Here is a 22,205-nt window from a genome sequence, read left to right as displayed (position 1 = left end):
GTTTCAGGACATGACTCTGGTACTAGACTTCCCTGGGTTTAAATCTGAGCTTCACCACTTACTAGCTTGGGACCTTAATCAAGTCACTCATCCTCTCTGTGCCTCAGTTTCCTCATCTGTTCAACGGGATGCCTCATTAGGAAGCTGTAAGGGTTAAGTGAGTTTTGTTAGAGCCTGTGGCATAGTGCCTGGCACACGGCAGTTTTCACATAAGTGCTGTAGTCTGTGGCTAGTCTGGCATTCCACCTCCCCGATGACCCACTCTTCTCTGTCATCATGACCTTCCATCCCCCAGTTCCCTCCTTCTCCCACATGCATCTCCCTCTCTGCATTTGCCTCTAATGCCTTCCTCAGCCACCTCCTGATTTCCTTGCTGCATGACTACATCAGTTCAGGTCTTGGTGGGGAACAGAGAACACAGTCCAACCAGGTAATTTGAGGGAAGCTTAATAAAGAGATTATGTACAAAGCTGTGAGCAAGAGTGAGAAAACCACAAGGGGAAGCATGGCCAGGGCCTGAGAGAGTGTGCTTCCAGGAGCTGTGGTGAGTGGGCTGCCTGACGGGAGTCGTGAGCTTGGAGGAGGGATGCAGTCATCCCATGGCAACCACCCAGGAAGGGAGCCAGGGGAGTAGTCCCACCTTACCTTTCTCCCTCCTTGCATCTCCTGCAAGGCCTCTCTTTGGTTCTCAACCCCAAGAGAGAGGGCAGGGGTGCCCATCTGTGCAGTCCATGTGGTCAGCCTCCCAGGGCAGAGCAAGGTGGAGCCAGGTAAAGAGTGGATCTAGGTAAGAGGGTGGGTGGAAAATGTCTGCATAGTGCCCTGTGGTACCCCTGCTTTGCAGCCCCCACTCGGCCTTGAGTCATGGCCCCTTGTAGTCTGGCCCACACCCATCTCTCCACCCATAAGCCCTCCTGTCTCTGCCCTGGAATCCACCACTCTGGTCCCCTCCCCTGCCGCTCAGACAGTCTGCAGGCTGCCCATCAAACATGCCATGACCTGTGTACCACTTTAAGGTTTTTCATGCCCATTCCCTTTCCCAAGAGTGCCCTTCCCTCCTTCTAGGCCTGGAGAAGTGCTACATTTTCACAGGGTCCAGCCTGGATACCCTTGTTCTCTGCAGTCTTCCCCTGCCTTCAGTTAGATTCCCTCACAACTTCATTACAGTGCCTTTCATGTTGTGGTCTGGAGGGTTATTTGTGGGGCTGCTTCCTCTGTAGACTTGATCATCCACTCTTTGAAGAGAGACCTCACCATACTCAACTCTGTATTTATTTGTGGTTGAAATAAAAATAAGTGCCCCCCAAAAATAGTTATATTGAAATGACTAATGGAAAGATGCGGTAAATATTGATATCACTTACCTGGCTACAGATGGTGTTAGTTATGAATAATGGATTCAGCATATTTAACACTTGGTTGACACTTGGTATCACATGTCGTATGTAACTAAGTCACCCCCAACTGCCTCTCCCTAAAATATCCAGTATTTAGTTGCTGTCTGGGGCACCCTATATGTCACTTACTAGAATTTATCTGTGGAGTTATCTATTTCTTGTCTTACCTCCTCTTCTAGATCTTTAGCTCCATGAGGGCAGGGACCATAGCTGTGTTTTTCATCACAGAATCTCCAGACTGTAGAACAGTGTATGGTACATAATTGATCCTTCATAAATATTTGTTGAATGAATAAACATATTGGTCTGTGTCATGTCATAACCTCAGGAAGCCAGCAGAGTAGGGATTCTAGGTGCCATGGAAGGGCCCATGAAGTTCCTTTTCATGCCTTTCAAGTTATTCCTTACTGCTTTAAGGGGTCATTTCTTTATGACCCCACTCTCCCATCAGTAGAATAACCACCCTTTCTACTTGAATGGGAGTAGATCTTGTACCAAGGGCAAATTCTTTTTTCCTTTCATCTCCATAGGGGATATACTATTGGGGGAATTTTTTTCCCTGAAATTATTCTATTTCTCATTTCTCTTTCCTTATTGTGTTTATTTGTAGTTTCTTCATCTGATGGTACCAAGCAAAATATATTTGATTGTTATTTGGATCATTTCAAACCTATTCAATAATATTGAAGATGTGTAATAAGCATTATTAGGTCTTATAATTGAAAATTGGCATCATTTTACATTATTCATTATTGTAATAGTCTAACTAGATTTTATTATGAATGAATGACTTCAGGGAGTTCTTTTTAAAGGTCACAAGTGATGTTTGATAACCTGAAAAAGATTACTTTTTGCAAACAGCAGCAACAACACAGCCTGAAAGCCTTAATTTGTTTCAGCCCTACCATTGCTCAATAATCTTGTCATCTGCTGTTTTTCTGAGGTTTAATATTATGAAAAAAATGTCCTGGAAAAGAAATTAAACTTGGAGTTTGAGATAACAGGGCTCATGTGAAGCTTATATACTGGAAATATTAAAAAAAAAAGACCCCGATCAAAAGCAAAACAAACAAAAAGCAATTAGTTTGGAGGGACTATCTAAGTAGGATTGTCTAAAGTGAAAACCTGAAAAAATTGGACAGATGGACTTCATAAATTTGGAAACTATTAACTCTGGAGCCATATTGTAACAGGTTTTTACTGATACATCTGTTACAAACTAATTGCCTCTTTTCTGCCTGATAACCGAAGTTTGGGTTTGGGGGTTTTGCAATAGAAGCAATTAAAAGCTCAACACTGTCATATTTTTCATTAATTTACCAGTGAGTCATTGGGTTTATACAGATAATTTGATTTATTTTGAAGATAATTGTAATTATAAGTTGTGTTTTACTAGACAACTTTTCCTTTATAATTTGCCTTTAATAACAATGTAATTTCTTCTGCCCTTCTTAGTTAACAGCCTTTTCTTTGGGAAAAAAATAAGCATAGGCAATGTCTATGAAGACAATATTTTTAAGGTAGATGAAAATAGAATGGTTTGGGGGCTCCCCATCTTTGGTGATAGATCAGATTTGGACCAGGCCTGATATAGGACTCCATCATTAGAGCCAGGAACAGGAAAAAGCAGAGATGGGCCCTTAATTCTCAGATAAGCTATGACACCTACTTGCAGGATTTCTAAAAACTGAACATTTGTGTACCCTGTATCCCATCAGTTAATGCACCCATATGTTCATGGAAAGGCATGCACTGAAATAGTCATAGCAGCACCAACTATAACATCCCTAAGTGGAAACCACCCACGTGCCCATGTTCAGTAGAATGGATAATTAAATGGTCATGTATTCATACAATGGTACACATACATCATTGAAGATGAACTAACTGCTACTCTCTACAACAACATGGATGAGTCTCACAAACAGAAGGTTGAGTGAAAGAAGGCAGATATCAAATGTATCTACTGTGTAATTCCATTTATATACACTATAAAAAAGACAAAGCAACCTAGGTGTTAGAAGTCAGAATGAGAGTAACACTTGGAAGGGTAGTAACTGGGAGGGGGCACAAGAAGGGCTTCTGGGGTTCTGGTGCTGTTCTGTTTCTTGATCTGGGTGCTGGTTATACCGGGTATGTTCAGTTTGTGAAGATTAATAGAGCTATGATTTAGGCACTTTCATATATATATAATTTATAAAAAGTTAAAAATATATCAATTTGAAAATATAACATTGCTATAATTTTCATGCCAGCTCATTAGAAATGGTAGAAGTTTACAGTGACACTTTGACAAAAGGTCCAGGCACACAAGCCCTGCATTGTCTTTAAACAGGACCATATTAATTAACTACCAAGAGAAAGCAGAGACACTTCAACCTAGCCTTGATCATTTTGTGGAGAACCACGGGAGTTTATCCAAATCCGCATTTCCTTTAGGAGCCAGGTCTGGGGTCCCAGTTCAGTGAACTCTTTATGGCATCTCTGACTCTGTTCTCTATAAGCTCTGAGTATAACTGTCATCAAAAGAACATGGTTTAGCATTTTATAGTGCTCTTGGTGTTTTATTTCTTTTGAGTCTTTCTTGACTGCAAGTTTGTTGAGGACAACACCCCCACCTTTCATTTCTCCATCCAGGGTCAGGCGTTTGGTGCACATTTAATAAATATTTGACAAATGACTGTTGTCCTTGAAGAAACAGGAAGATGAACAGAGACACTGCCTGAGACAGAGCAAGCATTTGCTTTTTTTTTTTTTTTTTTTTTTTTTTGCGGTACGCGGGCCTCTCACTGTTGTGGCCTCTCCCGTTGCGGAGCACAGGCTCCGGACGCGCAGGCTCAGCGGCCATGGCTCACGGGCCCAGCCGCTCCGCGGCATGTGGGATCTTCCCGGACCGGGGCACGAACCCGTGTCCCCTGCATCGGCAGGCGGACTCTCAACCACTGCACCACCAGGGAAGCCCAGCATTTGCTTTTAAGTGGCAATAGTTGTGTCGCTTCCTTTGAGTTGTCTCAATTTGATTTCTCTAGTCCCTTTGATCTCTCTCTCTCTAAACATTTTCTTGTTTACATGTTTACTGTAGAAGATTGGAAAATATAAAAAAGCACAAGAAGAAAAGGATAAACACCCATAATCCTTCCACTCAGAGAGAAACTCTTACAATTTTGTTATATTTTCTTTTTCTTTTCTTACAATGCATTACTTTCATGCTCCTTGTCCTCCTCTCCCCCTATCGTTTTCTTTTTTTCATTTCGTAAGAGTAATGGAAGTGAGCCTAGGAGAGACTTCTCCACATTTTTGAAGGATTCTTGGGTAGAGTGGAAACTGCATGTGTTCCTGCCTTGGTTTCCTTTACTCTCCCTGTGTGAAGGGGGAGCTTAGATGGAGCTCTAGGCCGTAGAATAGTATTTCATGATATTTAACTGAAGCTTCTCTTATCCACTGCTTACATTTTTGAGATTAGCATGGCTGGTGGGTATATTATACTCCAAATCACTGAAAAGACTTAGAATTCTTCCAGCATAGAGCCATTCTGTTTACTAATAGTATTGTTCTCAGTCTCATCCTGAAAGCAGGATGAGATCTTTTAGATCTCTTAGACTTTAACATCTTTTAGACTGTAACATCCCATTAATCCTAGGTCTCTGCTCAAGAATCTTACAGAAGATCTGCTTCTCCAGGAGGAGGTTTCTGGGCAGCTGTCCAAGGCTGTGCTGTTCTTTACATTTCTGGAACAAGGTGGTCATTGCCTTCCTGCAGCAGTGCTATGTGGCTGATGGGTCTGTCCTCCTGTCACACCCGGAGCTCCCCATCTGTCGTGCCCTTGGGTGCACACACCTTACAGTGTTGTACTTTTGCTTTTTCCTCTTAAAGTAGTCCTAAAATAGGCTCCTCTGCTTCTCCTCTTCCTTTCTTCAGTTTTTTGCTCCAGATTCCTCTGAGTTTTGTCCCTAGTTTCTCTTTAGAGTCTTAAAGGATTTAAATGATACTCATTTAAATGAGATTTTTCATTGGTAAGAAGAAAAATCACCCCTGTAACCCTGAAAAACTGTTTCTCTTGATCTTTAAAATACCTTAATGGGAACATTGTTTGTTCAGCTCAGCTCTGGTTGGGGACCTCGTGACATCTGCATTATCTCTAGGCCTCTGCTTCACCATGTTATTATAAATGATTGTCCTGAACAGAGTCCATCTAATGCAGATCCTGTGCTGTGTGTGTGTGTGTGTGTGTGTGTGTGTGTGATACACACACACATACACACACAGAATAGTTATATAAAACCTAGCTGTACAAATAGTTATAGAAAAGAGAAAGAGGCTAAAGTTTGGATTTGCATCTTTATCATTTCCATTTTGTCTAAACCTTGGCCTATGTTCAGTTACCTGAGTGGTCCTATAATTCTCTTGCCTGGAACCCATTCATCTAAGAAGTGCCTGCTGTCCTTGGCATTGAGGAGACAAAACTTCACGTGTGTTTACATTTGATTCCCTTCATCTTTGTGACCCTTGGAATGCAGATATCTGCTTAAGCGTGTGTTCATAGATGTGGTATTTATGCCCTCATTGTCAGGAACGCAGTGCCAGTTTTGGGGAAAGCAGATCGGGAGCTACCCTCTAAGCCCAAGCCTTCAGAAGGCCGGAACAGAGCTGCCTGCCAGGAGGAAGGTTTATGGTGGAGGCTTCCCGTACCCAGGGTGAGAGTTTCTCCTATCCTGTGAGTGCTTTTCTTCAAATATAACTTTCCAAAGTTAAAAAAAATTATTTTGATAGCGAAACTAATAGAGTGTAACTTTAGAAAAAGGGTCATTTCTATAATAATACAGGAAAAATAAATACAGGCTCATCCAACTAGGTTACATTCTAATTTGACTCATTATTTTAGTAAAATAGCTTTTTTTTAATGAAAAATAATCTATCGTCATTATGGGAAAAAAAAAATGTACAGAGTGTAGATGGATGAGAAGAGCAACAGTAATGAAAATGAGAATCAGTGTTTTCAGGGGCTTGGCCTGCTCCGCTTCCTTCCATCCTCCTCCAGGTGAGACACTATTGCACAAAGGCCTACGGTAAAAAGACCTGACTTATGCTTTTGACCCCACCATCTGGAACTTATTGGAAAACTGAGTCCCTTTTTCATGGAACACCTGCTACCATCTCTCAGGACACAGGAGGCGTTCTGCAGACTCAGTTTGGAAAATGAGAGAGGTTCAGCAGTCACACGGCTGGCCAGGGCCAGGGCCTGAGCTGGGGCCAGACACAGTTGCCTCCCTCTACCCTCCACCAGCTTTCCAGATTCTTCCCGCTACTTGTTGATGGTGTTTTGAGATTGTTCTTTAGCATTAAAATCTAGAGCAGTATATTAATTAATTCTGTCTCATTCGCTAAAACTACTTTCCCCAAGCTCGTGTTGGGCCCAGTGTCTCACTGTAGCTAGGACAGGGTCCCTGTCTCGAGGAAGCCACAATCAGATCTAAGAAAATAGCTGTGCACCGGCCTTCAGCAGGATGTGGAAGAGACACTGGGTGCCGTACACTGGACCCTGCGGGGCATGGGGTGAGCCAGTCAGCTCTGTCTGGGGACCTGCGGGGGCTTCATAGAGGAGGGGCCACAGGGACCCCAAGAAGCACTGGAGCCTCCAGGTGGAGAAAGCTGTCAAGGGGAGAGTCTGGACCGTGTTTGGCAGCCTGCGGGCGGCAGGGCTTTTAGCGGGGTGGCTGGTTGAGGAGCACAGATGGTGTTTAATGTCAGCTCTGAGTCACCCTTTGAAATTATACAGGTTCAAGGGGAAGGATCTGGAAATCCTCCAGCACATTATTTGACCTTCCACTCTCTCAATAACCATTTGGTGTCTAGCTCATAAGTGGAAGTTCTCTGCAAAATTGTGTCATACAGGAAAAGTCGCAGAATAATTTTAAGTAAAGAAGGTAGTTCTTATGCCTTAGCCTGTGAACCAGAGGGTTTATTCCCCTCCCCTTACAGTGCTTTTTACTAGTGTGTTGCCCACCCCCCAGCTTTGGCAGAGGCCTGGGTTCTGTGGATTCTCAATTCTTCCACCATCTCCGGAAATGACTGAATAAAGGTTAAATAAAACTTCGAAAGCAGGGCCAGAAGATACTCAGCTTTCGAATGTGATAGTGTTTGAGATGGAAAATTTATTTTCTGTCTAATTTTTTTTCTTGTTGCCTTGGCAACTGGTTGGTTTTTTTTTTTTTTTGCTTTCGATTTTTCTCAACATGAACTGCTTCCTTTGATTTAGCTAAGATGTGTGGACAGATTTATATCTTATTCAGAGTCTCTAGTGTAAGTGTTTATGAGGTATAGATTTTTCATTTTTCACAATCTTCACAAGGTTGAACAAGGATAAACAATTTCACATAACTGTAAGCTTGCCTGATTAACCAAACAAAGGCAAGTTACCGTGATCTTTTTTGTCTGATGTCAAGTACCATAAACATGATTCAGATTTGTTTTTATAAACTGTCACTAAATATTTTGATATTAGGCTTTTTAATGTCTCTGACAAGGTCTCTGTGAAAATTGTTTCCATAAATTATAAATGCACGTCGTTCCTTCTGTCTCCCCGTTGCTTCCTCTGCTCTAGCCACAGGGCCTCCTGGCTGGTCCTCATCCTTGCTAAACCTGTTTCTATCTCAGGGACTCTGCATTTGCCATTTCCTCTGCTGAAACCCGTCTGCCCCAGATATTCACACTGCTTCTTCCCTCGTTGCATTTAGGGCTTCCCAGTTAAATGCCATCTCCTCAAAGAGGACTGTCTGGACCTTTCTGTCTAAAACAGGATCCTCGTGCATCACTCCCTGGCCATTGTGGAGATGAGAGGATCCATCTCTGGAAAGCCTGAATGAAAATCAGTCACCCTATATGAAGTACACCAGCCACCAGTCTATAAGCCCTACCCATGGCAAGAGCTTCCAATTAGTGTTTTAATACCCCACCCTTAAATTATGAACTCATAGCCAAAGATCACCAGGTATTTGTGGAAATCCTCCATTGTAAAATGTAGAAACCAAGACTAATATGAAATAAAGAACTCAAAAGAGGGGCTTCCCTGGTGGCGCAGTGGTTGAGAGTCTGCCTGCCGATGCAGGGGACGCGGGCTCGTGCCCCAGTCCGGGAGGATCCCACATGCCGCGGAGAGGCTGGGCCCCTGAGCCATGGCCGCTGAGCCTGCGCGTCCGGAGCCTGTGCTCCGCAATGGGAGAGGCCGCAGCGGTGAGAGGCCCGCGTACCGTAAAAAAATAAATAAATAAAAAAAAAAAAAAAAAAAAAAGAACTCAAAAGAAACAGAGACAATGATGGAGCAGAAGAAATCTACAAAAAACAAAACAAAAAGTGGGGCAGAGGAAGTCATCATAGAAATAATATAAAAAATTTAGGAGAGCAACAAAGGGGAGACCCGGGTCAACAGCCGTGGAGCAGGCCTGGAGCTGGAGGGTGGAGAGCTGCAGAGGCAAGTGCTCAGCAGGCTGGGGAACTGAAAGCCTGTTCTGCCAGGTGGACATGTGGACGTTACACTGAGAGGCTCTTGGGGGGTGTGGGTAGAGTTAGGGATAGTTACAAAGCAAAGCAAGCAAATGCAAAAGAGAAATAACTATTAAGCACAGAAACAATAATATCGTACAATAAAGCAGTGATCAACTTTATATAGTTATAATAAGTTAAAAACTGAATGTTGATTTAATTTAAAAATGTGACATAATTGTATTTAGAGAACAGGGGAAGGTAAGTCTCTATGCACAGGGGCATGTGTAAGTGTATGTGATGAGGCCTAATGATATCAACATATAGTGTCTAAGACTGATAAGTTATCATACAGGACCATGGTCATTAGACATAAAAAAGATTTTAAAAACCAGGAGGAACAGCAAGTTGGAATGTAGACTCTGAGAAATGGGGAGGAGGATGGAGGAGGCAAGGAAGTATTGTGGGTTTTTTTTTTTAGTTTATTTATTTATTTATTTTTAGCTGCGTTGGGTCTTTGTTGCTGCGTGCGGGCTTTCTCTAGTTGCGGTGAGCGGGGCTACTCTTTGTTGCAGTGTGCGGGCTTCTCATCACAGTGGCTTCTCTTGTTGCGGAGCAACGGCTCTAGGCACACGGGCTTCAGTAGTTGCAGCACATGGGCTCAGTAGTTTTGGCTTGTGGGCTTAGAGCGCAGGCTCAGTAGTTGTGGCACACAGGCTTAGCTGCTCTGTGGCATGTGGGATCTTCCCGAAGCAGGGATCAAACCTGTGTCCCCTGCATTGGCAGGCGGATTCTTAACCACTGCGCCACCAGGGATGGTCCAAAGTATTATTGCTCATTGTCAGACTTTTATCCTCATCTGACTTTTAAAAGCTCTGAGCACATATTACTTTTATAAACATAAAATTTAGTTAGGAATTATCAATAAAATATAAGTGTTGAGCAGTCCTACTTCTGTGCACGTCACTGATTCAGTCTGATGTACGTTTGATTAATAAATGAATTCAGTCCAGTATCTGGCTGATGTCTTTGGTGGGTAGGCTCATTTGTTTAACCAGATCCATTTGCACTTGCACATGGAGTAATTAATTCACACTCACTTTGTTGGAAGTCATGCTGAAAACATTTATCATTTCCTTCTGCACCGTGGAGATAGATTAGACTACAGCTCATGGTTATTGAGGCTGTGTGCTCATTAAAGATGGAGTATGTGTAACAAACTGAGCTTTTTAATCACTTTAGATTTAATGACGTACCTTTGCCATGTACTTAATCTTCAGCAAATATTTACCCTTCCCAAACTGACAGTTTTGTGATTTATAACTTGTCATGTCAGATGAAGCATTTCCTCTTTCCCCCACCCCAGAAGGGTCTCTGTTCCAAATTATAGTCTTTAAAAAGTAGCTGACACATTCTCCTCTGTGGGGAACTTTCAACATTTCCATCCTATGACTTGGAAGTGACCCTTCTCACTCCTCTCAGCCTTAGTCCGTACTTATTGATATATTTATTTTGGATACAGTTTAATGTTTTTATTCTGCTATCTGGGTCATTCTCATAGAGAGATGGATGGGTGGGTGAATAGATGGAGAGAGAGAGAGAGATAGGCAGACTGACAGATGGAACTGTGTTAAGGATGTGTGGAAATACAGTTCCAGATAACAGAGAATACACCGCAGGTTTTAGTCTCAAGGTTTCCAGTCCATAAGAGCTGTATAATGGTCAGCTTTCCAAGCAGAAGCTAAACAACCATCATTCTACTGCATGCAATATAGTTTCTCAAAATTTTTGATGAAACTAGAATCAGTAAGATGTTCCATTAGAAAGTCCTAAATAACTTCAAGATACTTTTAAATGTTCTTTTAATTTGTACCATGGAAGTAATATGAGGAGCTGGAGTTGGAGGTGGTCATTGAAGCCTGAGTATGGATGTTTTCCATCACTAGTTGGTGCCATAACCTTTTTCAGCTTTCTCCCCTGCCCCCTCCCCACCCTGAAACACTTAAGAACACTTTCTAGACCAAAATTAAAATGCAAATAAATTAATGATATATTTTTGAATTTTGAAGATGAGAAACTACCAGACTTAAAATTCTAGAGGTGATGTCAGGATTAATAGGTATAGTAAATTAGAAGTTGCTCTTCTTTATAAGCAAAAAAGTTTGTATGTCAGGACTGGAAACCTCACACCCATGAGCCTGCCTGTGCACTGAATAATTATCATTTTCTCCAATGCCTTATTAGTCTTTGGGGCCACTTCCTGAGTTTGAATCCTGGCCCTGCCACTTACTAGCTATGTGTCTTTGACCAAGTTTCTTAATCTCTGTGCCTCAGTTTCATTATCTGTGAGTCTATTAATTAGCCCACTTAATGCCCATTCCTACCTCCTCCTAGCATCATTTCTTGTCTTACAGAGAGTGGCAGTTTTCATTTCTAGAACTTGTTGCAGCTAGTGTTCTGGATGTGAGTTAGATCTGCTAATCAAATGCATTCCCATAAACCTCTGAATTCAGGCTTAGATTATGTGGGAAGAGAGATGGGGCTGGGACCTTCATTTCTAGCTGGTGTGGATAATGGCAGAGGCAGCATGGTTCTGAAATTGGCAACTGTAGTAATAGCTTCCTGACTTGACAGGCAGCTTCCTGATTGAGAAGCTTGGAGCAGCATCTGTAGCAGCAGCTTCCTGGTTCTTTAGGTTCCAGCAGCCCCTTTGGCTGTTCAGTTCTACTTATTGATTTGAGGAGTAATTCCTAAAAGTTTAGCTTAGAGTCTGTCTCTGCAGTTCTCCTAACAGTGATGTGAATTATGTTATACTTCTTAATACCTCTCTTTCTGCTTAAGGTAGCCAAAGTGATTTATGTTGGCTGCAACTAAAGATCAGGAGCAGTAAACTTTGCTCACGGAGTTGTTGTGAGGAAAGATAAGGCATTTAAAGTGCTTAAAATATGTGGCATGCCTTTTTTTTTTTTTTTTGGACATTCTTAGGGTTTTTTCTGGCCTCAATCAATGGTATACCTACAACCGTGAATAACATAGATATTTATTAGTTTGTTGGTTCATCATTCACTCATTCATACATTTATTGAAACAAATATTTGCGAATGGCTATTCTAATCAAGACATATTCCAGCTATCTTAGGGCAGCTGATCCTAACTGAACATTAGATGAACATTAGAATCATCTGGGAATCTTTAAAAAAAAAAAACTTAACGTCTATGCCACATTCAAGACTTATTGAAGACAGGGAGTGTGTGTGTGTGTGTGTGTGTGTGTGTGTGTGTGTGTGTGTGTGTGTGTGTGTTTTGTGTGTGTGTGTGTGTGTGTGTGTGTGTGTGTGTTTGGTTTTTTTTTTTTTTTTTTTTTTGCGGTACGCGGGCCTCTCACTGTTGCGGAGCACAGGCTCCGGACGCGCAGGCTCAGCGGCCATGGCTCACGGGCCCAGCCGGAACGCGGCATGTGAGATCTTCCCGGACTGGGGCAGGAACCCGTGTCTCCTGCATCAGCAGGCGGACTCTCAACCACTGCGCCACCAGGGAAGCCCGTGTGTAGATATTTTTAACATTGAGATACAATTCTTATAAAGTGCACAAGTCTTATGTGTTACAGCTTGGTGGATTTTTACATATGTATACCCAATTATCTATGACCTAGGTCAGGGTATAGGAAAACAGAAATACGCATGAGGCTTCCCTGGTGGCGCAGTGGTTGAGAGTCCGCCTGTGGATACACGAGTTCGTGCCCCGGTCCGGGAAGATCCCACATGCCGCGGAGCGGCTAGGCCCGTGAGCCATGGCCGCTGAGCCTGCGCGTCCAGAGCCTGTTTTCCGCAACGGGAGAGGCCACAACAGTGAGAGGCCCGCGTACCGAAAAAACAAAAAAAAGAAATATGCATGAAAGATTTATTGTGTGCATGGGGTTTGGGGGGCTCCTTTTAAAAGAGTTGAAGTTTCAAATGCATTTGAGGTTTTGCCACTCAGAGGTCAAAAAATTTTAGTTATCTGGAATGACCAGTATAACTAGGTCATTTTCCTCTTTTTCCTTCTTCATAGTCCCCTACAAATTTGTACCCCTTTCTAGGTTTATGCAAGAAAACGGTTTTTATATGTGAAATGAAATGAATTTAAGAAGGATCTTAGGTAACAAAAAATCAATAAGGCAGTAAATGTTACCGCTAATAAGTTTGTGAGTCATAACCTCTGTTCTGTTTATCTTCTTATGATTGGCATAGTTCATTGGCTAAAAGAAAGTTTGCTTTCTTAAAATTAAGCTATATTTCTTCTTTCATGTGATCTCTTCAAAGAGAGTGAATATCATGAGAGAGTAAAAATAATTATTTTCCTTTTTTTCCCAAAGAGTGCTTGGTCTGTAGGCCAATGGCTGCACAATTAATATTGCAATACTGAGGGCACTAGAGTAGCAGCATGAGCTGACTTAGGAAGATCAAGTTAGTAATTTTTGAAAAACATATGGAAACAGTTGATTACAGAGAGAAAATGACATCTGCAAAACATTAAAAGCATCTACATTTTTAATAAAACCAACTAGAACAACTTTGAAGTTGAATGATTTTGCATAATTAATTCATTACAGAATGAAACTTTTGGGAAACAAAATGTAGAATAAGCTACACTTTTAAGGTGATCACCTGTGATTTGGGATCAAAGTCTAGCATTGGAATACCATTTCAAGTATAGCTGAACTATATTAGTGAATCACCAAAAGGAATAGAAAACATGAAAATTCTATGTAGCTCGTTCCTCTGCCTTAAGATAAAACCTCCATAAATTGACTGAGGTGGTATGAATATTGTACATTTTAAGCACTCTTAGAGGATGAGCTTTGGATGTGAGGGAAGTCTGGCTATGACATTTATGATTTTGTTAAATGGCCAGTTAAATGTCTTAATTTCCTCATTTTTTCCTGAGTGGCCCTGGGTTGGCAGTTATTTTCTCTTAGAACTTTGAAGATATTATTTCACTGCCTTCTTGCTTGCATTGCTGCTATTGAGACATCAACAGTCAACTTAATTATCATTCATTTATAGGTAATCTGTCTTTTCTTTATGGCTGGTTTTAGGATTTTTATTTTTGCCTTTGATAATCTACAGTTTTATCTGGTACCTAGCCACAGAATTCTTTTTATTTATCCTGCTTGCAAAACACTGTGATTACTAAATTTGAGAATTCATGCTTTTATCAGTTCTAAGAAATTCTCACTCATTAACTTATTGTCATTGCCTTTCCTACAGTCTCTCTATTATCTTTTTCTGAAATTCCCATTAGATGCACGTTAGAACATCTCACTTTGACTTACACATCTCAGTTTTGTTTTGTTTTGTTTTCTCCATCTCTGTTTCTGTGGTAAATTATGAGTAAATCTTCAAATCTGATTTCCATTTTCTAATTTTCTGTCCAGCAGTGTCTAATCTTCTGTTTTACCTATCTACTGAGGTATAAATACCTATTATTATAATTTGACATTTTTCTAAGCTTTTTTTCTTTTTCTAATTTACCTGTTTATTTTTTGTAGTCTCTTGTTCTTTAGTCAAACTTCTGAATCCCTATTTTATTTCGTTAACAAAAACACATTTATTTTATATTCTATTAACTCCAATAATCTGTTTCTGTGAGTCTCATTCTAGTGCTGGTGCTTTTTCTTTACTCCCTCTCAACAAAGGTGCCTTGTTTAAATGGGTATTTTGTGAGTATTGTTTTTATTGTAAACTCATATTCCATGGAACTTTGTGTGTAGGGTTTCTTTTGAGATTTGGAGTGAGAGTACAATCTTCTAAAAATGGTTTGCATTTGCTTTCTCTAAACATATGAGAGCACATTAATCTGGAACCATATTAAAATAAATACCTGGCATAGAGGATTTTAGATCACAGAATAGTCTCAACTCAGGCCACAAATATATGTGAGGTTTGGCTCATGGTTATATTTCTGGAGAGATGGTTCTTTTTTTTCTCTCCACTCAGAGCAAAGCCAAGACAGACAAGTTTTTTTAGTGCAACCCTTTTCTTTATTTTTATTTTTTTTATTTTTTAAAAATATTTTTAGCCTCGCCACATGTCATGTGGGATCCTAGTTCCCCGACCAAGGATTGAACACATGCCCCCTGCAGTGGAAGCTTGGAGTCTTAACCACTGGACCACCAGGGAAGTTCCTACAACCCTTTCCAAGGCACATTTCTTTCTAGTCCATCTTTTCTCTAAGGGTGGAGCTACAGGGCTCTCGGCCTTGTGCAGTGAGTTTCCTTTCAAGCACCCCATCTGGCCATGACCTAGACTTTGTGTCCTGAATGCTGTGTGGCCATTAAAGCTGATATGCTAGGTTTAGGCACCAGCTCAGGATTCACTTACCTCTTGGAACACCCACTCTTGTTTTCCTTTTGGTCTCTGAGGACTTTCTTTACTTTATTCCAGCTTAGTCATGCACAATAAGAGATTTTTAAAAAATATCTTAGCCAGCATTTTTAGATATTTGGTCACAGGGAGGATTTGTCGTATCCTTATAAAGGTGGAAATTTAAAATTCCATATTTGCACCCACTTCTAGCCCTTCTAGCTCATGTTTCCATGTTAGAAACATTTTCAACATAAATACATCCTAAACCCCTCACAGCCCATATTTTCTGTCATTCAGGCAGCCTTAGCTTTCACTTCTCTGCTGTTTATAGGCCTTTTCTGCATAGGTTGTATACTACGCTATTTAAAAATTTTGTTTATGGCTTTTTTCCCACTTCCACTGAGTTTTCTGTGTTCTCTGAGGTTATTTGTTACAGAAGAGAAGGTGCAAAGCTTTGCCTTTCTTCAGATTCAGCTGTTAGTGAGAGAAGGGAGAAGAGAGAAGGAAATTAAGAATTATCTACTATAATTGTTCTCACTGTATTTCCCAGTCTCATCTTGCCTTTTAAAATTTAACTCAGCACTACAATTCTGACTCAGCCAGCAGTCATTCTGTGAACCCAGATCTTTTCTTCCTAGTTTCTCAATCTTTTTTTTAATTTTTAATGTAACCTGTTTCTCTTTCATATGTATTTATTAACCTAAACTTTCCCTGAAGCTCTTCACTTGATCTCCATCTACTTCCAAAACAACCACCCCCACAGACTCCCTGGAGGTTGAGTCATTTCAGTCCCACCCACACTCTGGTGCTGGTGCTCCTTAGGGGGACAGATGAGGGCTCCACCAGCCTGGGCTTCTGTGTTTGACATGCCCACACGCTGAGGAATCTGCTGTTTCCACCCACAGTGGGATTGTGTTTGCTTTGCAGAGCATGCACTTGGGACCTCTCTGTAATCATAGTCCTACTGCTGTGAGATGGGCAATGTTCACTAATGATTCATCCCACTAACTCTGACACCAGGATGGAGCAGTAAGTAAAAGTGATGTTCCTTTCAGTCAGGAATGAATGCTTGTTCATCTAGACTTTGCTTATAATGTTAATTTATCACTGCAGAAAAGACCTACAGGAGCATTTACAATTCACTTTTTTAAATCCTGAATGCTGGGACTTCCCTGGCAGTCCAGTGGTTAAGACTTCGTGCTTCCAATGTAGGGGACTCAGGTTCAATCCCTGGTCAGGGAACTAAGATCCCACGTGCCTCATGGCGTGGCCAAAAAACAAAAAAATAGTCCTAGATGCTAAATGGCAAATAGTTTAATACCTACATGTAACAACTCTGCTTCTGGTACTACTCTTGTCACTGTGATAATTATAAAGTAGCTTATATTTGTTGAGCCCTTACTACATGCTAGGTTTTATACTAATAAATCATTTAATTCTTACAACAGTCCTATGAGGCAGAGCTATTATTCCCATTTTACAGATGAAGACATGGAGATTCAGAGATGTAAAGTAACTTGCCCATGGTCACATAGGCAGTAAGTGGCCATGGTAGGACTAAACTCAAGTCTTCTAAATACAAAGTCCACGCTCACCAACATCTTATCTGTCAGGACAAAAATATTCAGACTTCTAATCTATGACTATGAGCTTTTTTACAATAGTCAGAACTTAAATCCACATTAGCCTGTCCTTTAAGGTAGCAAATTTGAACATATATGTATATTGAAACCATGCTGCTTGCTATTGCATAGAACTGACTTTGGAATTCCTTTGTGAGAACTACTTTCAGAACCAGCATGCAAAACAAAAGAAAAGCAATTTCCTTTTGGAGATAAACCTTGCTTTTTAACCCATGCCCAGTTACCCTGCAGGATCACCTACATTATTTATCAGATTTCACTCCTAATGCCTCTTTTTTCCAAAAGGGTAATTCTGTCTTCTGTGGATGGAGATTTGCCACCAATGAGGACATCCAAAAGAAGTTTCCTTCAATTTGTTAATATGGTTGATTGTATAACATTGTATACATTGTATAACATTGTATACATTGTATAACAATGTATTACATTGATTGATTTGCGTATACTGAAGAATCCTTGCATTCCTGGGATAAACCCCACTTGATCATGGTGTATGATCCTTTTAGTGTGCTGTTGGATTAGCTAATTTCATCTCAATAGATGCAGAAAAAGCTTTCAACAAAATTCAACACCGATTTATAATAAAAACCCTCCAAAAAGTAGGCATAGAGGGAACTTACTTACCTCAACATAATAAGGAACATATATGACAAACCCACAGCCAACATGATTCTCAATGGTACAAAAATGAAACCATTTCCACTAAGATCAGGAACAAGACAAGGTTGAGCACTCTCACCATTATTATTCAACATAGTTTTGGAAGTTTTAGCCACAGCAATCAGAGAAGAAAAAGAAATTAAAAGAATCCAAATCAGAAAAGAAGAAGTAAAGCTGTCACTGTTTGCAGATGACGTGATACTATACATAGAGAATCCTAAAGATGCTACCAGAAAACTACTAGAGCTAATCAACGAATTTGGTAAAGTAGCAGGATACCAAAGTAATGCACAGAAATCTCTTGTATTCCTATACACTAATGATGAAAAATCTGAAAGAGAAATTAAGGAAACACTCCCATTTACCATTACAACAAAAAGAATAAAATACCTAGGAATAAACCTACCTAAGGAGACAAGAGACCTGTATGCAGAAAACTGTAAAACACTGATGAAAGAAATTAAAGATGATACCAAAAGATGGAGAGATATACCATGTTCACAGATTGGAAGAATCAACATTGTGAAAATGACTCTACTACCCAAAGCAATCTACAGATTTAATGCAATCCCTATCAAACTACCAATGACATTTTTCACAGAACTAGAAAAAAAAAATTCACAATTTGTATGGAAACACAAAAGACCCCAAAACGCCAAAGCAATCTTGAGAAAGAAAAACGGAGCTGGAGGAATCAGCCTCCCTGACTTCAGACTATACTACAAAACTACAGTAATCAAGACAGTATGGTACTGGCACAAAAACAGAAATATAGATCAATGGAACAGGATAGAAAGCCCAGAGATAAACCCACACACATATGGTCACCTTATTTTTCATAAAGGAGGCAAGAATATACAATGGATAAAAGACAGCTTCTTCAATAAGTGGTGCTGGGAAAACTAGACAGCTACATGTAAAAGAATGAAATTAGAACACTCCCTAACACCATACACAAAAATAATCTCAAAATGGATTAAAGACCTAAATATAAGGCCAGACACTATAAAACTCTTAGAGGAAAACATAGGCAGAACACTCTATGGCATACATCACAGCAAGATCCTTTTTGACCCACCTCCTAGAGAAATGGAAATAAAAACAAAAATAAACAAGTGGGTCCTAATGAAACTTAAAAACTTTTGCACAGCAAAGGAAACCATAAACAAGATGAAAAGACAACCCTCAGAATAGGAGAAGATATTTGCTGATGAAGCAACTGATAAAGGATTAATCGCCAAAATTTACAAACAGCTCTTGCAGCTGAATATCAAAAAAACAAACCACCCAATCCAAAAATAGGCAGAACACCTAAATAGACATTTCTCCAAAGAAGATATACAGATTGCCAACCAACACATGGAAGGATGCTCAACATCACTAATCATTAGAGAAATGCAAATCAAAACTACAATGAGGTATCACCTCACACCAGTGAGAATGGCCATCATCAAAAAATCTACAAACAATAAATGCTGGAGAGGGTGTGGAGAAAAGGGAACTCTCCTGCACTACTGGTGGGAATGTAAATTGATACAGCCACTATGGAGAACAGTATGGAGGTTCCTTAAAAAACTAAAAATAAAACTACTGGACGACCCAGCAATCCCACTACTGGGCATATACCCTGAGAAAACCATAATTCAAAAAGAGTCATGTACCACAATGTTCACTGCAGCTCTATTTACAATAGCCAGGACATGGAAGCAACCTAAGTGTCCATCAACAGATGAATGGATAAAGAAGATGTGGCACATGTATACAGTTGAATATTACTCAGCAATAAAAAGAAACGAAATTGAGTTATTTGTAGTGAGGTGGCTGGACCTAGAGTCTGTCATACAGAGTGAAGTAAGTCAGAAAGAGAAAAACACATATATGTATGCTAACACATATATATGGAATCTAAAAAAAAAAATGTTCTGAAGAACCTAGGGCCAGGACAGGAATAAAGATGCAGATGTAGAGAATGGACTTGAGGACACGGGGAAGGGGAAGGGTAAGCTGGGATGAAGTGAGAGAGTGGCATTGACTTATATACACTACCAAATATAAAATAGATAGCTGGTGGGAAGCAGCCACATAGCACGGGGAGATCAACTTGGTGCTTTGTGACCACGTAGAGGTGTGGGATAGGGAGGGTTGGAGGGAGACGCAAGAAGGAGATATGTGGATATATGTATATGTATAGCTGATTCACTTTGTTATAAAGCAGAAACTAACACACCATTGTAAAGCAATTATACTCCAATAAAGATGTTAAAAAAAATAAAGTTTCCAGAGCAAGCAAAGACACTTTCTAAGAGGCTCCAAAATGTTCTCAGCAACATCAACATTTTTAAAATAAGAGCTTGCCCCCCACTCCCCAGGGTGATTACTTTGAAGGGAGAACACTCAGCTATATATTTACATTCTGGTGTATTTGTTTCCAGTTCAGTCTGTCACTTCATAGATGTACTTAACTTTGATTTGATGTGGAGTGAAATCTGTTTACACAAATATGTGTCTAACAAAAATACTGCTATGTGTAGAGAAATATCAGACTTTCCTTGTCTGTCACTCTCAGAAAGTCTTACTGCTGGTGTCAACACTGGAACTGGCTCAGTTTTGACAGGAATTCTGTTCTGTTCCTCTTTAAATCTTAAAAGTAGGAAATACTGGGGCTTCCCTGGTGGCGCAGTGTTTGAGAGTCCGCCTGCCGATGCCGGGTACACGGGTTCGTGCCTTGGTCCGGGAAGATCCCACATGATGCGGAGCCGCTAGGCCCGTGAGCCATGGCCGCTGAGCCTGCGCGTCCGGAGCCTGCGCTCCGGAACGGGAGAGGCCACAACAGTGAGAGGCCCGCGTACCACAAAAAAAAAAAAAAAAACTAGGAAATACTGACTTGTGGATTTGGACAGATTGTGAGTAGGCCCTCATTCTTCTTCAAGGAAAATGGATTGGGTTTCTGCTTCTCCAGCAAAGGGGAATGATCTTCTTGCTAAATATGTCTCCAGCAACACTTCAAGCATCATTTTTAAAGTGCTTACTTTTTTCTTACAGTGAAGGTTAAAGTTTCAAGCATCATCTTAATTAGCGGCTCACATTTAAATCAAGGCTGCTGAAGTAAACAGCCGTATTCAAAAATGGTAATGTTACCATAGCAACCCAAATCCAAATCATTTGCTTTTTCTGCTCACAATTGTTCCTTACTATCTAGGCCAGGATTTGAAGCAAATCTGCTGAAACATCCCATGTAAATGCGATTTTAAAAACCACCTGGGGGAAAAACACTTTAAAACACAGGCTTTAAATGTTACTGTGAAGCTCCTAATTTGCAATGGCTCCTGAAGGAGCTTAGGTCCCTTGTCTGATGGCCTCTCCTGGTCATCCCTTCTCAGGGCTCCTCGTACCCAGATATGGACGGGGTCAATGGATCACAGTTCTTTTTTTTAACAATCAGTGGATCACAGTTCTTTTTTTCTAACAATTTTTTAATTGAAAAAATTGATTTACAATGTTAATTTCTGTTGTACAGCAAAGTGATTCAGTTATACATATATATATATACATTTTAAAAATATTTTTTCCGTTATGGCTTATCTCAGGATATTAAATATAGTTCTCTGTGCTATACAGTAAGACCTTGTCGTTATCCATTCTATATGTAATAGTTTGCATCTGCTAACCCCAAACTCCCAGTTTATCCCTCCCCCACCCACCAGTCCCTTTGGCAACAAGTTTATTCTCTATGTCTGTGGGGACCACAGTTCTTGTTCCAACTGGAGCTAAACAGTTCTGGTCCAGAAAGTGAGAGAGTTGAACAAGGTAATTCCCCATGGATTTTCCAGCTGTGAAAGGGTCAGGTTCTCTGTCCCATTAAGTTGGGCTAATCCTCAGTCTCATAGTAAGAAAGGGAATTGTTATGCATTTCTAGGATCCAAGCCTGTGGTCTCTAAATGTCAATTATGAATCAGCTCGGGAGGCTCTTGAACCCCTTGCCTCACCAACCCCTCACCAACGTGTAAAACCAGCAGCCATCCTCATTATGGCAAATGATAGTTACATGAAAATGATTTTAATTAAGAAAATTATTGAGCAGATTAACCTTTTTTTTGTGTTCTAGTTGCCAATCCCTGCATTAAATGACTCTGGAGACTTGGTCCTATCTTAATTTTCTTGCCTGGAAAATGAGACTCAATAAGCTGGATGTGATCCCTGCCCCTGGATCAGGCTTGGTGTATGACTTTATTATTAAATCAAGTAGAAACATAATATCACTTTTTGGTAGTGATAAGCTGACACCAAGAGAATTGTTTTGCTTTAGAAGGTTTGCCATTAAAACAAAAACAGAACTTGAGGCTTCTCATGAAGTCTTTATTTCATCCTCACATTTTTTTTTGTTTAATCCCCTTCAGACTGGAAAAAAACTAGTCATGAGATTAATTGGAGAAAAGTCAGAGAAAGATATTGTTTTCTTTATAATTCATTTTCTATGCCGTTAAAAAGAATATAGAAAAGAGACAAAAAACCAGAAAGAAAAATGGTAAAGAATATGAACAGGCAGTTCACAGTAAGGAAACTCAAGTGACCAATAAGTGTATGAAGAGCAGCTCAGCCATGCAAGTAATCAGGGAAATGTGAACCCAATAATGAGATACCGCTGGAAATGTCTGACAATATCAGGGTTTGGCAAAGCT

General features: G+C 40.4%; 1 protein-coding gene across 8 annotated transcripts in view; it reads left to right on the top strand.

Moving 5' to 3' along the window:
- SHLD1 (shieldin complex subunit 1) overlaps nt 1–22,205 on the top strand; it is a 97,578-nt gene that overhangs the window by 58,706 nt on the left and 16,667 nt on the right. The window contains exon 4 of one of the 8 annotated variants that reach the window (XR_004042838.3): nt 16,151–16,252. The exons of 5 other annotated variants lie outside the window; for them this stretch is intronic. Coding sequence is in view for 2 of the 3 variants with exons in the window: in XM_060284579.1 (XP_060140562.1) it covers nt 5,968–6,095 (128 nt within the window). In the remaining variant the exon portion in view is untranslated. Of the gene's footprint in view, nt 1–5,967; nt 6,112–16,150; nt 16,253–22,205 lie in introns of all 8 variants that reach the window. 2 more of the 8 variants (XM_030872602.2, XM_060284579.1) reach the window with 2 other exon arrangements.

This window comes from Globicephala melas, chromosome 15, assembly GCF_963455315.2.
Source record: "Globicephala melas chromosome 15, mGloMel1.2, whole genome shotgun sequence".
In the NCBI taxonomy this organism is placed as follows: Eukaryota; Metazoa; Chordata; class Mammalia; order Artiodactyla; family Delphinidae; genus Globicephala; species Globicephala melas.
The sequence above is the reverse complement of the archived record's forward strand: the minus strand, read 5'-3'. Positions and strand labels throughout refer to the sequence as shown.